Source organism: Moschus berezovskii, chromosome 18 (assembly GCF_049115385.1).
Source record: "Moschus berezovskii isolate FMDL1 chromosome 18, NW_MosBer_1.0, whole genome shotgun sequence".
NCBI lineage: Eukaryota > Metazoa > Chordata > Mammalia > Artiodactyla > Moschidae > Moschus > Moschus berezovskii.
Window position 1 is genome coordinate 37,730,859 of NC_142477.1, and position 13,913 is coordinate 37,744,771.

General features: G+C 41.7%; 1 protein-coding gene across 2 annotated transcripts; it reads right to left on the minus strand.

The window, feature by feature from the left end:
- RAD1 (RAD1 checkpoint DNA exonuclease) lies at positions 1-13,873 on the minus strand. 2 transcript variants are annotated; one of them, XM_088827646.1, is made up of 7 exons: positions 13,722-13,873; positions 13,022-13,249; positions 11,950-12,058; positions 10,209-10,467; positions 6,701-6,799; positions 6,342-6,396; positions 1-2,957 (listed from the first exon to the last, which is right to left on the minus strand). In XM_088827646.1, the coding sequence occupies exons 2-7, from the start codon at positions 13,214-13,216 to the stop codon at positions 2,937-2,939; spliced, it is 738 nt and encodes a 245-aa protein (XP_088683772.1). In that variant the 5' UTR covers positions 13,217-13,249; positions 13,722-13,873; the 3' UTR covers positions 1-2,936. The 2 variants fall into 2 exon arrangements, with proteins under 2 accessions (XP_088683772.1, XP_055278170.1); XM_055422195.2 differs by lacking the exon at positions 1-2,957 and having other exon boundaries at positions 4,347-6,396; positions 13,722-13,872.
- Between the last annotated feature and the right edge of the window lie 40 nt (positions 13,874-13,913).

Here is a 13,913-nt window from a genome sequence, read left to right on the forward strand (position 1 = left end):
TTCTTTCCAGTTCTGACTTTTTAAAAAAGTTCTGCAGTGCCTAAGTAGTTTATGCGTGAGCATTTTAATACAGTACTTGTAAATGTCTTTAGCCATAACATGTTTGGGGTACCTAAAATTGCTTTGTGAGGAAATGTTTGACCTTCTGGAACACTGACCTAACTTGGTTTACTGAAGTCATAGCATGTTAGAGCCATAAGGCCTTTTTGATTTTTTGTAAATGAAGAAAACAGGGACAAGAGGGATTGATTCATTCATGGTCAGTCTAGTGACTGTAAAGCAGATAGTCACCTGAATCACAGTGACTACTCTTTCCATCCCACTATGCTGCCCCTACCAGACTGGATTAAAAAGACTTGTTTTGGGAATGGAATACTCACCAAGGTTGTTAAAAAAGAAATCATAAGGACCTGAATGGGGTTCCCTGGTGGCTCAGACGGTAAAGAATCCGCCTGCAATGTGGGAGACCTGGGTTCGATCCCTGGGTTAGGAAGATCCCCTGGAGAAGGAAATGGCAACCCACTCCAGTATTCTGGCCTGGAGAATTTCATGGACAGAGGAGCCTGGTGGGCTACAGTCCATGGGGTTGCAAAGAGTCAGACACAACTGAGCAACTTAAAAAAAGAAGGCCCTGAACCAGTGTGTATCTAGGAAATTGGCAGTCTCAAATCATATTCCTTTGTTGTGTTGAGGGACATAGGAGAAATCAGATTCAGTTTGTACTGTAGCTTTTATTTTTCCCTTGTTACCGCTCCTCAGTTACCTGAGCTGACTTAGTGGAGCTCAGACACGATCCACGTGTGTTTCTAAGAACATTTCCATCACTCATCAATGCTCATACAACCACATCTTGGTTCGTTATTCAAAACAGTATTTTCTCATTTCATTCTGTTTAGTCTGTAAAACCTAGTAATCAGCCAGTATCCACAGTATTAGTAGTGAGCAGTGTTCTGCTGAAGGACAGAAGGATATATATATACTGGTTTATCCCGTGGTCTGGCCACAGACTGCTAGGCTTCCTCCTGGTAGCTGCCGCTATCCCTCAGCTGATTCCATGAATGCTTTAAGCTTGGCACCCAGGAGCAGGGTTTCTGTTTACAGTTCTGGCCGAAGGCACCTATATTCCACTGACCTTCTCTGCAAGTACTTACGACTAGTCACTCAGTGACTCACTGCAGATTTTAGCCCTGCTTGGAGATGGGACTGATGTTCTTGCCCAGAACATGCTGAGTTGACTAAAGCAGCCTCAGAAGAGTGGCTTCCATTTTCACACATGCAGTTGGAATCAGGTTTTCAACAATGACTGTGATAAAAACAAAGTATTGGAAGTGGCCACTGGGACTCCCATTTTGGGTGGCACTAAAATTTTTAAAATTTTACTATTTTGTGAGGTCCCAAAGTCTTAACATTTCCAAACTGACAAACCTCTATCAATAAAACAATAGCATAAAGTATTACATTGTAAAATAAAACATTATTGTGTAACCCTGTTGTCTCATTTGAAATTATTTTTAGTATCTCATTTTTGTTGACAGTTTAAATTTCCACCTGTCCCCTGAGATTTTAAAATGCTTTATGAAATGGTTTTAATATCCTCATATCTGACAAAATAGAAAGCTGCCATCTATCTTGGTTCTAAAAGTTTTATGTTACTATTTTATGAAATCCCCAAGTTTTAAGAAACCACATTGGAAATGTTGAGCACAATACAACTTAAGTTTCACTCTTGGAAAACTGGAGCTGAGAACTAAGCTCCTTTCTAAACTCATTCAGTGGGAAGCAGCAATCTGGACAACCAATCAAGACACTTGAGGTTTCCAGCCACCCTAGTCCATAAGGTCATACACAACTTATGCATTCCTCTGGTTACTGGGCACTGAAATTTCTGAGATAGATGAGGGTTAGCTACTTTTTTTCAGCCCCTGTAACCGAATTAGAAAACAAACAAAACCAAGCCCAGCTCAAACTCCCACATATAAATTTTAATAAATGTTCATTAGCAAGCATACATGGAGAAGGCAATGGCAACCCACTCCAGTACTCTTGCCTGGAAACTCCCATGGGCGGAGGAGCCTGGTAGGCTGCAGTCCATGGAGTTGCTAAAAGGTGGACACGACTGAAGTGACTTAGCAGCAGCAGCAGCAAGCATACAAAGAGTTTATGCAACCGGCTCTGTAAGTTGTGATGCCTAACCTTATCCTTTTGCATTAAAGGTCCACTTAAGGCAAACCTAACAATATTCCAGTGATGGGACTGTCCTAAGCCAGTCAGCAACAAGCAACAGAAATCCCTGGACAAATGGCAGGAAGTAAAAGTCAAGCCTCAGGCACCAGTCCTAAGGGTACAGACTACAAGCCTCACTAGATTCTTATATTCTTTCTGTACAGGGATGGGGAACTACTCTGAAATAATTTAGTTCACATATCCTGAATACCTCTAGTTTTACCAGTGAGAGCCACTACTATTAACTAGGAGTTACATCCAGTCAACGAGCTATAAATTTCAAAAAGATAACCTACTTCAAACATTTACTCTTTTATTGAGGCTTCTGAAGTGACTGAGATATAGATGCCAGGAACACCTGTACCAGCTGCCTGGGGCATTTCTGATTAGAAATGGAGGAGGAGTTTAGCTGTCCACTGCTGGAGCAGGAAAACCCACGGTACAGCTGCTAACTGCTGAAGGGAGCACGTATAACCTGACACACGTATAAAAATGCTACAAATACAAACTCAGGAAAAGAGAAAATACTATTTCCCAATTCCTCAGGACCCAACAGATTTCGTTTCAGGTGGGGACAAGAGCCAGCAGTATGAAGACGGAAAGGGGAAAAGGGAGTCTATGCAGTTCTGAACCCCCACCCACCCTAGGCTGTCGGGGCTGCACATGCTGCCCTTTCAGCAACGGTAACTAATACTTAGCAGGACTTGAGAGTGTCACAGAAACTGTGTGGCTTCCTGTAAAAAAACAAAACATGTATTACAAGACTTACTTTTATTACAACAATAAAAACATTTTTTGTTTTGAATCATTTCATCAGTTCTAGGTGGAAGCACATCATAAGTAGGGAATAAACTAATTAAAAATAGAAAAAAATAGCTACCGTAAGTACAATTTTATTAGAAAGAATATGAGGTAAACTTCAGAAAGGCAAAGCTAAATCTTAGTCTTCTGTGACACATGAACTCAACTTAGTCACCAAAGCATCTGCGTTGCCCAAGGAAGCGCTCCCCCCAGTGGTCTCTCCTAGGAACTTGAACAAAGTTAAGCTAGCAAATAAATTAGGGAGTCAAACAGAACACACATAACTCGAAAATTCTTTATTAAATCATATCTTGATGCTACAGTGACTGAGAAAGAATTAAATTTATTAGCTTCTGAATTCTAAGTTACTCAAGATATGTTCAGCTGAAACAGTAGTCTTAAGTGTGCAAAAATGTCAGTCTTATTTAATCATAGGTTCAACTTTAATAGTGACTAATAATCTGAACTCCCAGATGTTCAAGCAGGTTTTAGAAAAGGCAGAGGCACCAGAGATCAAATTGCCAACATCCGCTGGATCATGGAGAAAGCAAGAGAGTTTCAGAAAAACATCTATTTCTGCTTCATTGACTATGCCAAAGCCTTTGACTGTGTGGATCACAATAAACTGTGGAACATTCTGAAAGAGATGGGCATACCAGACCACCTGACCTGCCTCTTGAGAAACCTGTATGCAGGTCAGGAAGCAACAGTTAGAACTGGACATGGAACAACAGACTGGTTCCAAATAGGAAAAGGTGTACGTCAAGGTTGTATATTGTCACCTTGCTTATTTAACTTATATGCAGAGTACATCATGAGGAACGCTGGGCTGGAAGAAGCACAAGCTGGAGTCAAGATTGCTGGGAGAAATATCAATAACCTCAGATATGCAGATGACACTACCCTTATGGCAGAAAGTGAAGAGGAACTCAAAAGCCTCTTGAGGAAAGTGAAAGAGGAGAGTGAAAAGGTTGGTTTGAAGCTCAACATTCAGAAAACAAAGATCATGGCATCTGGTCCCATCACTTCATGGGAAATAGATGGAAAAACAGTGGAAACAGTGTCAGACTTTGTTTTTTTGGGCTCCAAAATCACTGCAGATGCTGATTGCAGCCATGAAATTAAAAGACGCTTGCTCCTTGGAAGGAAAGTTATGACCAACCTTGATAGTATATTAAAAAGCAGAGACATTACTTTGCCAACCAAGGTCCGTCTAGTCAAGGCAATGGTTTTTCCCGTGGTCATGTATGGTTGTGAGAGTTGGACTGTGAAGAAGGCTGATCGCCGAAGAATCGATGCTTTTGAACTGTGGTGTTGGAGAAGACTCTTGAGAGTCCCTTATACTGCAAGGAGATCCAACCAGTCCATTCTAAAGGAGATCAATCCTGGATGTTCATTGGAGGGACTGATGCTAAAGCTGAAACTGCAATACTCTGGCCACCTCATGCGACGAGTTGACTCACTGGAAAAGACTCTGATGCTGGGAAAGGTTGGGGGCGGGAGGAGAAGGGGACGACGGAGAATGAGATGGCTGGATGGCATCACCGACTCTGTGGACATGAGTTTGAGTGTACTCCGGGAGTTGGTGATGGACAGGGAGGCCTGGCGTGCTGTGATTCATGGGGTCGCGGAGAGTCGGACACGACTGAGCGACTGAACTGAACTGAAATAATCTGAAAGTGGAAGTCCTTTTATCTGATGAATATTTACTCTATCCTGGCACTATTTTAGATACTAGACATGCCAATAGGAAAAAACCAAGTAACTGTCCAATTTTAAATTTAAAGGAAAATTGTAGTCCTTGAAATGTTTACTGATTATTTTCATAATTATGTTTTAGACATGTTTTGTTCTTAATGCTTATTGAGACCAAAAAACATCTGGACATTTGGCAGATTCAATCATTTCCTTCTTGAACACATACTATAACTTTACAACTCCAATGACTTTTGTACCAGCTGGGCATCCCGAGACTGCCTGGAAGACTTAACTAGTTATCGGGCATTCACCCTGGGCTAGGTACCCAGCATTGCACGAGTCGTACAGGTACCTGGGAGCAGCGCCTATGTGCCCACCCACTGAGACATGCCTTGGTTTGGTTGAGAAATTTTAAAAAATATATATTTTTGGTTGTACTAGGTCTTCATCGTGTGCAAGCTTCTCTCTAGTTGCACAACACGGGGTCTAGGGCACATGAGCTCAGTAGCTGCAGCTCCCAAGCTCTAGAGTACAGGCTCTGCAGCTGTGGTACATGGGCACAGTTGCTCCACAGAATGTGGGATCTTCCAGGATCAGGGATGGAACGTGTGTCTCCTGCATTGGCAGGTGGATTCTTTACCACTGAGCCACATGGGAAGCCCTGGTTGAGGAACTCTCAGAGGCAAATAGAAGGTATCTAATAAGTACTTACTACAATGAATGGTTTTCAGAACAAGATGAAAATCTGTCATTCTGAAGACTGTTTTATATCATATTCATAGATGCCTTCAAAATGTAAATAAATCATATAATTATTCAGACTTGTTTGGTGACACCTAAATTTCAGAACACTTGCAAAGACATCACCTGTAAAAGCAGTCACTTTAATGCAATTAAAATGCTATTTTTAAAAAATATCCTTTAAAACAGTGGTTCTCAAACTAGCAAGGATCAGAATCTCGGGGGTGCGAAGAGGGGGGAAGCTGCTTAAACTGTAGTTTGCTCACCCCGCCCCCAGAGCTTCTGACAAGTTTCCAGGTGGTCTAGGCATGACACTCTGAGAACCACTGCTTTACGACAGAGTCTCCGGAATTCCAACCAGGAAGTGATGCCCATATACTACTGCTTTTTCTAATAGTAAATAAAAGAACATTTCTGATATGGCTTCACCAAACTTCAAATTTTTATACTGTTGGAATGTCCTACTTAAGTAGAATAACACATAAAACTTATGCACCTTGACTTATAACAATTTCCGTGAGTTCAAAAGACAGAACCACAGACTAGTCCAGTACTGGATAATCTGTGACTACGTGACAACATTACTGACAAAACCTGCAGCAACTATCAGGACACAGGGACTGTGCTGCTCCTCCTCCCTGCTTCTTCCCTTTAGAAAATCTTAACAGGAAGTCATGAAGGGCACTGCACTCAGCATGAGAACATGACCTACTATGCCTGTGTGCATAAACAGTGCGTGACTGCCATCCTGAAGACTAAGAGTCAGGAACTTCTTCATCAGGACAGCAGTAATATTCCACAAAGCATATCTGTCCATCTTCATTTCTAATCATATACTGTAATGAGAGGAATCCTCGGTTATCCGTTCGAATAGATACCTTACAAGACAGGACTAATGCCTTTGTAGAGGGTTTCAGTAAAGAAATCTTGTATCTGCAGAAAAGTAAACAAAAAGCTGTTATTTGGACACATTTAAAGCATAATTCCAAGTAAAGGACAAAAGTCAGCTAGGAACTACCAAACAGCAAATATAAACAGAATCAAATAGCTGTCCAATTTGCTAATATTTTCTTCATTTTGAAATTTTAATTCACTATCACAATGCCAAATTCCCAAGTAAACCCAGCAACCTACTATTTCTTGCTATACTTTTATCTACACGTTGAAAGTCTTAAAAAAATTGAACAGAAATATAGTATTTAACCTCACCTTCATCACCAAATAGCACCCTACTGACCTGTTGACCTGAGTCTGATTGCAGTGAAATGATTCCATCAAATCAGAATCTTTGGGATAGTCAAGGTGGGAGCTTCCTGCATTCCCAAAAGTAGATAACCTATAGCAGAAAATGAGCAATTCATTTATTCATTGGTTCAACAATAATTAGTATCCGAATAAGCAAACACTTCCTTAAGAAGCTCATTCTGGTGAGTGAAACAGCTATGTAGACAGCTGTAGACAAGGCACTGTAAGTAACAACGACATAATAAAGATTCCTGTAGGATGCTGCAGGAGTAGAGAGAGCTGCTGCTGCTGCTGCTAAGTCACTTCAGTCGTGTCCGACTCTGTGTGACCCCATAGATGGAAGCCCACCAGGCTCCCCCGTCCCTGGGATTCTCCAGGCAAGAACACTGGAGTGGGTTGCCATTTCCTTCTCCAATGTGTGAAAGTGAAAAGTCAAAGTGAAGTCGCTCAGTCGTGTCCGACCCTTAGCGACCCCACGGACTGCAGCCTACCAGGCTCCTCCATCCATGGGATTTTCCAAGCAAGAGTACTGGAGTGGCTTGCCATTGCCTTCTCTGGGATACCAGCTACAGCTACCAAATATAAGTCTCTCCAGTGAATACTGATCTGAAGTGGTATGTCACCTTTTGATGCTAAGAAGAACTCTGTGAATGTTTCAAAATCAGAGACTTTCCCAGGAAGGAGGTAGATTACAAATAGAACAACCTGCCTCATACACTTCACTACGGTTGCAGTTTTATTTCATTTAAAAACGTGAACACACACACACACACCCCAGCTTCCCCTAAACAGTACAGAGAGCTAGCAACTAATAAATGACTTTGCAAAAAGCCAGTCACAAAAGGAATCTAGGGGGCTCTTTATTACTTTGATATTGTCCTTCCCTCTTCCTCAAATCAGAACCATGTAACAGGAGAGTGGAGGAGTGACAGAAGACCCTGATCTATGTCAACGGCAAGCCCAGGGCCCTGCCAGCTATGTCTACTGCCCCACCAAGCAATTAGGGCTTTTGTGTGTCTCAGATGCTTTTCAGGCTGTTTTATGGTTTTCTTTGCTTGGGAATATCAGTAGTTTGCAGACAATTTGTGAATGTTTATGTTCAGTAACTTAAGTTACTGATCATGTTTTGGAAAGTTAAAGTGTTAGTGGCTCAAGTCCTGTTCGCCTCTTTGAGACTCCATGGACTGAAGCTCACCAGGTTCCTCTGTCCATGGGATTCTCCAGCAAGAATACTGGAGTGGGTTGCCATGCCGTTCTCCAGGGGACCTTCCCAACCAAGGGATTGAACCCGGGTATCCTGCATTGCAGGCAGATTCTTTACCATCTGAGCCACCTGGAATTAACATATATGAGCACTGTATGTGAGCACTATATGAGCAGTGATAAAGACCTAGGTGCTTGCTGGCTTTCCCTAGAATCCATCTTTTCTCTCTTCTAACATCACCTCTTTCTCTGAGCCATGCTGTTCATGCCCAGCCATGCTGATGGTTCCCAAATCTATATTTTTAGTCTAGACTGATCTCCTGAACTGTACACCTTTCTATCCAACTACTTCTTAAGTGTCACGGGCTCAAGTTTAACATATCCAGAAAAATATATTTCAACTTCCAGTTCCCCACCACCAAATAATTTCCTGTATAGGAGATGAAAAATACCATGATCCATCTAGTCACCCATGCTGAGAGAGATTATTTAGATGAGGAGCCTCTGGAATACTCTGTTTAGTGTCTGGAATCTTTAACTCACATTAATGCTTAAGTAGGGTTATACTCATTTCCATATTGATTAGCATTTTAACCAGTCGAGCCAATTTTTAAACTACCAGCAACTGGGTTGGAGGTCACGGAGTTTATAGTGAGGAGAAGTCCACGAACATTGCAGCTCTTGAATGAGGAAGAGTGATTGTCTTTCAGACACTGTGTACTCATGGCCAGTCACCATCTCGGAAGGCCTTCAAAGGCATGAGCAGCGTCTGAGCTGGTGGGGCTCAGTGGGGCAGAGGTCCTCTTAGGAAGACTTTCCAAAGGCATTAGAACCATAGAGGTATACTTGTCAGCTTTTAAGTAGCATAAATTAGTGTTTTTTGGTTTTGTTTTTCTGGAACCTCAGTGTTTATTCCAGAGAAGGCAATGGCAAGCCACTCCAGTACTCTTGCCTAGAAAATCCCATGGATGGAGGAGCCTGGCAGGCTGCAGTCCGTGGGGTCGCTAAGGGTCAGACACGACTGAGCGACTTCACTTTCACTTTTCACACATTGGAGAAGGAAATGGCAACCCACTCCAGTGTTCTTGCCTGGAGAATCCCAGGGACGGGGGAGCCTGGTGGGGCTTCCGTCTGTGGGCTCACACAGAGTCGGACATGGCTGAAGTGACTTAGCAGCAGCAGTTAGCAGCAGTGTTTATTCGGAGAAGGCAGTGGCAACCCACTCCAGTACTCTTGCCTGGGGACAGAGGAGTCTGGTGGGCTGCAGTCCATGGGGTCGCAAAGAGTCGGACACGACTGAACTGGACTTCACTTTCACTTTTCACTTTCATGCACTGGAGAAGGCAATGGCAACCCACTCCAGTACTCTTGCCTGGAAAATCCCAGGGACGGGGGAGCCTGGTGGGCCTGCCGTCTATGGGGTCACCCAGAGTCGGACACAGCTGACGTGACTTAGCAGCAGCAGCAACCAATAAGAAAAGCCTGCAGTTCTTCTAAAGTAGATACAAAAAGAATAATAACACCTCTCATACCATATGTATTTAACTCCTTTCCTTTAATATTCTGAAATATTTCAAAAGAGTAGAAATAAATTCTCTCTCTAAACTGATTCTAATCCTGAAGAGTTTTGCCATTTCATTTGTTGGGTCAAAATATGAGAAGCAGCTTGACAGTTTTTGATACTATATTCCTGCTGAAAATGGTCCTCTTAGGAAGCTCACCTTGACCATGCCTCCCTAAGTACTTCTGTGCTGGTCCCTTAGGTATCTTAATGGCATGTAATTTTGTTCTCTCTAAGGTGTTTCACGTATATCCTCATCACCTTGATTTTAAGCTTTTCCTTCCTGTAGTGATTAATAAGGTAAATATGCACACTATAGGTGATTCATACTTAGTGAACGAACCATGTATAAAAAACACCTATTCCCTCCAGCATCCTGTACTAACTTGGGAAAAAGAGATACCATATGCTGTAAACACCTTTTGCAAAATTTTCCTCACAATGCAACTGATCTATGATGGTAAGTAGTACAACAATGAAATGACCACTAGTTTATGAACTCAGAGATGGGGCTACTCTTCTAGAAACCAACACTACCTATGAAGCTTTAAATAATGAGTTAATCTTCCTGGGTCTTCTAGTGTCCTGACATATAAGAGTATGAAGTAAGAGTAGACGCTCTCAAGTTCTGAAAATTCTCACAACCTGGGTAACAAAAACTCTGCATCCTAAGCAAATGTGTAAGCAGGGAGATGAAGTAAACTACACCAATCAGGACTGCAGGGCTTTCAAGTACCTGAAATAAGGTTTATCTGGAGACATGGTGATCTGCAGAACCTCACTCGTCATATCCAACTCGGAAAATGCTTCACGGAGCCCCTCTGACTGCAGAATAATTTTATTAATGACATTGGTGCTGCAGAAATCAAAATCCAGAGTCTCCTCAGGCTCCTGAGTGTTGATTTTACACACTGTCACCACGCCTCCTTCTTCCAGAAACAGCATCAGAGGGTAACCATAACCTTGGTAACACATCCGAAGTGCAGTAAAAGTCCCTGCATGGAAACAAATCACACTCTGGGCTTAGCTTTAGAGCTCTGGGCTCAGCCTCTCCTCAAATCATGCCTAAAACCCAAGAATATTTTACCGTGTCCATTTCTAGCATATATGTATGTATATATTTATGAGAAGGGATCACGTCTTAACCTTGGTAACACATCCGAAGTGCAGTAAAAGTCCCTGCATGGAAACAAATCACACTCTGGGCTTAGCTTTAGAGCTCTGGGCTCAGCCTCTCCTCAAATCATGCCTAAAACCCAAGAATATTTTACCGTGTCCATTTCTAGCATATATGTATGTATATCCTTATGAGAAGGGATCACATCTTTCCTGATGATACTTGTGTGTAGAAAATTCCAAAAATAACTGCAAAAGATTGGGAATAAAATATAACTCTTTGAAACTGTTTTCAGGCTGCCCAAAAAAAAACCACTTCAGAAATAGCTAGGGGATTATATATAAATATACAACTTCAAGATGGAGCATCTATACGGTCCACATTGCATGTATTAATAATAACTGTTGTAGGATAGATTATGCTATTCTTGAAGGTTCAATCTGTGTTAACAATGGATTGCTTTTGTATTGTCTTCTTATAACACCAGTGTATTCACTGTGATAAGGACCCCTCCAACGTTTTCTACTGGGAGATAGTCTTTATATTTCACCACATCTTAAGGTCTAATGTGGAGAAAAAGGGTGGTTAATGGAGGTTAGGGTTTTAGCTCTGCAAAACACTAAAGAGGAGAAGGAATATGACAGGACACTACACCTCTTTCTTACTGGGTAGAGAGTCACACTGAGGAGTGGAAGAAGACAGGTGCTCCGATGGAAAACCAGCTGGGGATCGCTGCATTAGAAAATGTATAATTTTAACCAATTCCAATAATAACGGAATTGTCAGTACAAAATTAAAACATATTTTTTAGAGAACCATAACTGATCCTTTCCTATGAAGTAAAAATCATCCTTCTGGGGTTTCCTTGTAGTTTTAACTATTTCTGAAAGTATATGACTATTTTAAAGAAAAGCATTTAGGAAAATAAACTTAATTTATAAATAGGTCTTAAAGACAAAAGAGCAAATGTCAAACACAGTGAACTGGGAGTCAGGACAACTGGTATCTGTTTTTCTTTGCCATTAGCTATAATTCTTGACAAATTAGGGAAAAGAAGCAATTAAAATACATTTCTCAATGTTAAACATATCTAAGACATGTTCAAAGTATTCTTTTGATTAGTTCAAATTTAAAATCCTAAAAGCTTTGTAAATTAAAAGGTGAAATGTAAATATAAGAACCATTAGCATCTACTAATATTGTGAAAAATCAGAATACATTTGTGGCAAATGAAAAATAAATTGGCAATTAATTTTTTAAACAAATGTTTATATTACTTATATTCTAATAATTTTTCCTGTATTTTTCTGACCATCCAGAAATGCTTTTCTGTTATTATAATGACAATAAAATAGTTCACCTGGCACAGGACTTGATCCAAAAATAGATAAACAGTCTAAAAGGACAGTTAAATTAATTCGAAAAGTAACAGACTCTTCTTGAACTCTAAACTCTTGAAATATTCCAGCCTATAAGAAAAAAGTAAACGTGAAAATGTATGTTAAAGAATGAAAATGCACACATACAATTCTAGAGCTCACTTTATGTTTTTAAAATAACAATATTGTGCTAAACCCATGAAAATTTCTGATTATCAATCAACGAATCTTAAACTCTTTCAACTGGGATCCATTAGAATACTACTACTCAGTAGTTGAAGGTGTAACTGATTTCAGTCTGATGCAAAACTTTATGAAAAGGTCCTTCATCTAATTCCTTGGAGCTAAGCTATCTCCTACATGACTCTTCCTTGTCTCCTTTTTGTGCCCATCAGCTGGGCTAAGGTCATGGCGAAAACAGCCAAACAAATTAGACAATGCATGAGTAATACTGACTCTCAATTTCTTTTGAGGACAGGAATCATGTCTGATTAATCCCTTTATACCTGAGGTCATACTGTGCCCTTAGGTGTTCCAAAAAATGCTAAATTAAATGTGAAATCCTATCTGAACCATGCAACTATTACTTTGTAAGAACACAGATTATAATCAATAAGAGGAAAAAAAAATAATAGGGAGGTAGTGGAAAAGAGCATATACTACAGAAACAAATGTTGTGGGTTCTCATCCCAACTAAACCACTTGCCAGCTATAGGACTGCTGACAAATCACTTAAATAGTGTCTCAGTTTCCACAAATGTAAAATGGGAATAATAATAGAACCACCTCATAGGGCTGTTGTGAGGATTAAATGATTTAAACATATAAACATAAAAAACACTAAGAAAAAGTGCCCACCTATAGTCTAATATATTTTAGACATTATTAACCATTATCTCTGTAATACACGATAGGAAAAGGATTTGTTACAGGAGAGAAAAAGAATTCAATAATGATATTTTGTGCTCCGAACTTAAATGAAGACCCTTGGAATTCATTGAGCTGGGTGAAAAATGTCATATGTCACTGGATTAAAGGTGCCAACTTCCATACCTGGATAAAAGCATTTGCTTGCACACATTTTGCGTTTTCCACTGTAACCTTGATTCCATTTTTAGTAGCGAAACAAGTGGCATGTTCTCGGAAATGAATAGCCTTCAAGATAGTGGAGAGGTTCCTGACGTTGTCAAGGCTGGCCACTAAGCAGTAATCATTCTCGTCTGGGATCCGCTGGGTTAGGAGGGGCATAGTCCACGGCGCATTCGGCCCCGAGGGATGCTCCTGATGAGATGCGACAGTAAAACTCCCCGTCCAGGCTGACGAGGCCCGCGATTTCAACCTGCGCTGAGCCGAGTGGAAGAGGCCTGGCCGCTGAACTCGCCGAAGCAGCAGGGACTGAAACGCCACCGCTGCCACTTAACTATCTCTAACTTTGGGGGAAATTACCCTGTAAACTAGGGTTTCGTCGTCTTCAGCAAGGGGACAGAAACACGAAAAGTTACGAAGCACAGAAATACGCAACTAACACGGTCACCGGGGCCAGTTTCGCTAAGCCAAACAGAGGCTCCGCTTCCTCAGCCAGAGAAGAGCTGTCCCGCGCCTCCAATCGTGCTTCTAACAGGATGCGCGCTAGAGGGGCGGGCTCGAGTGCTTGCAAGGCCCTCCAGGAGACCCAGACTACCACCCACCACCACTCAGCAGCCCACGACCCGCTTCCAGACTCGTCCTAGGAGCCCCAACGCCCAAACCCTACCTTTGCGCAGCGCCCGGATGCAGCTCCTAGAAAACCGTGGAGAAGTGGAGCGGCTCCCGCCTCTCTATTAGATACGCCGGCCACCTCGGCCACCGTCACCACAGAGATGGGAGAGGCCTAGAGAGCCGACCGCGCCGTACCATAGAGGCGGGAAAGCGGCCCCATAGAGCGGCAGGACTGTGGAGCTGGGGG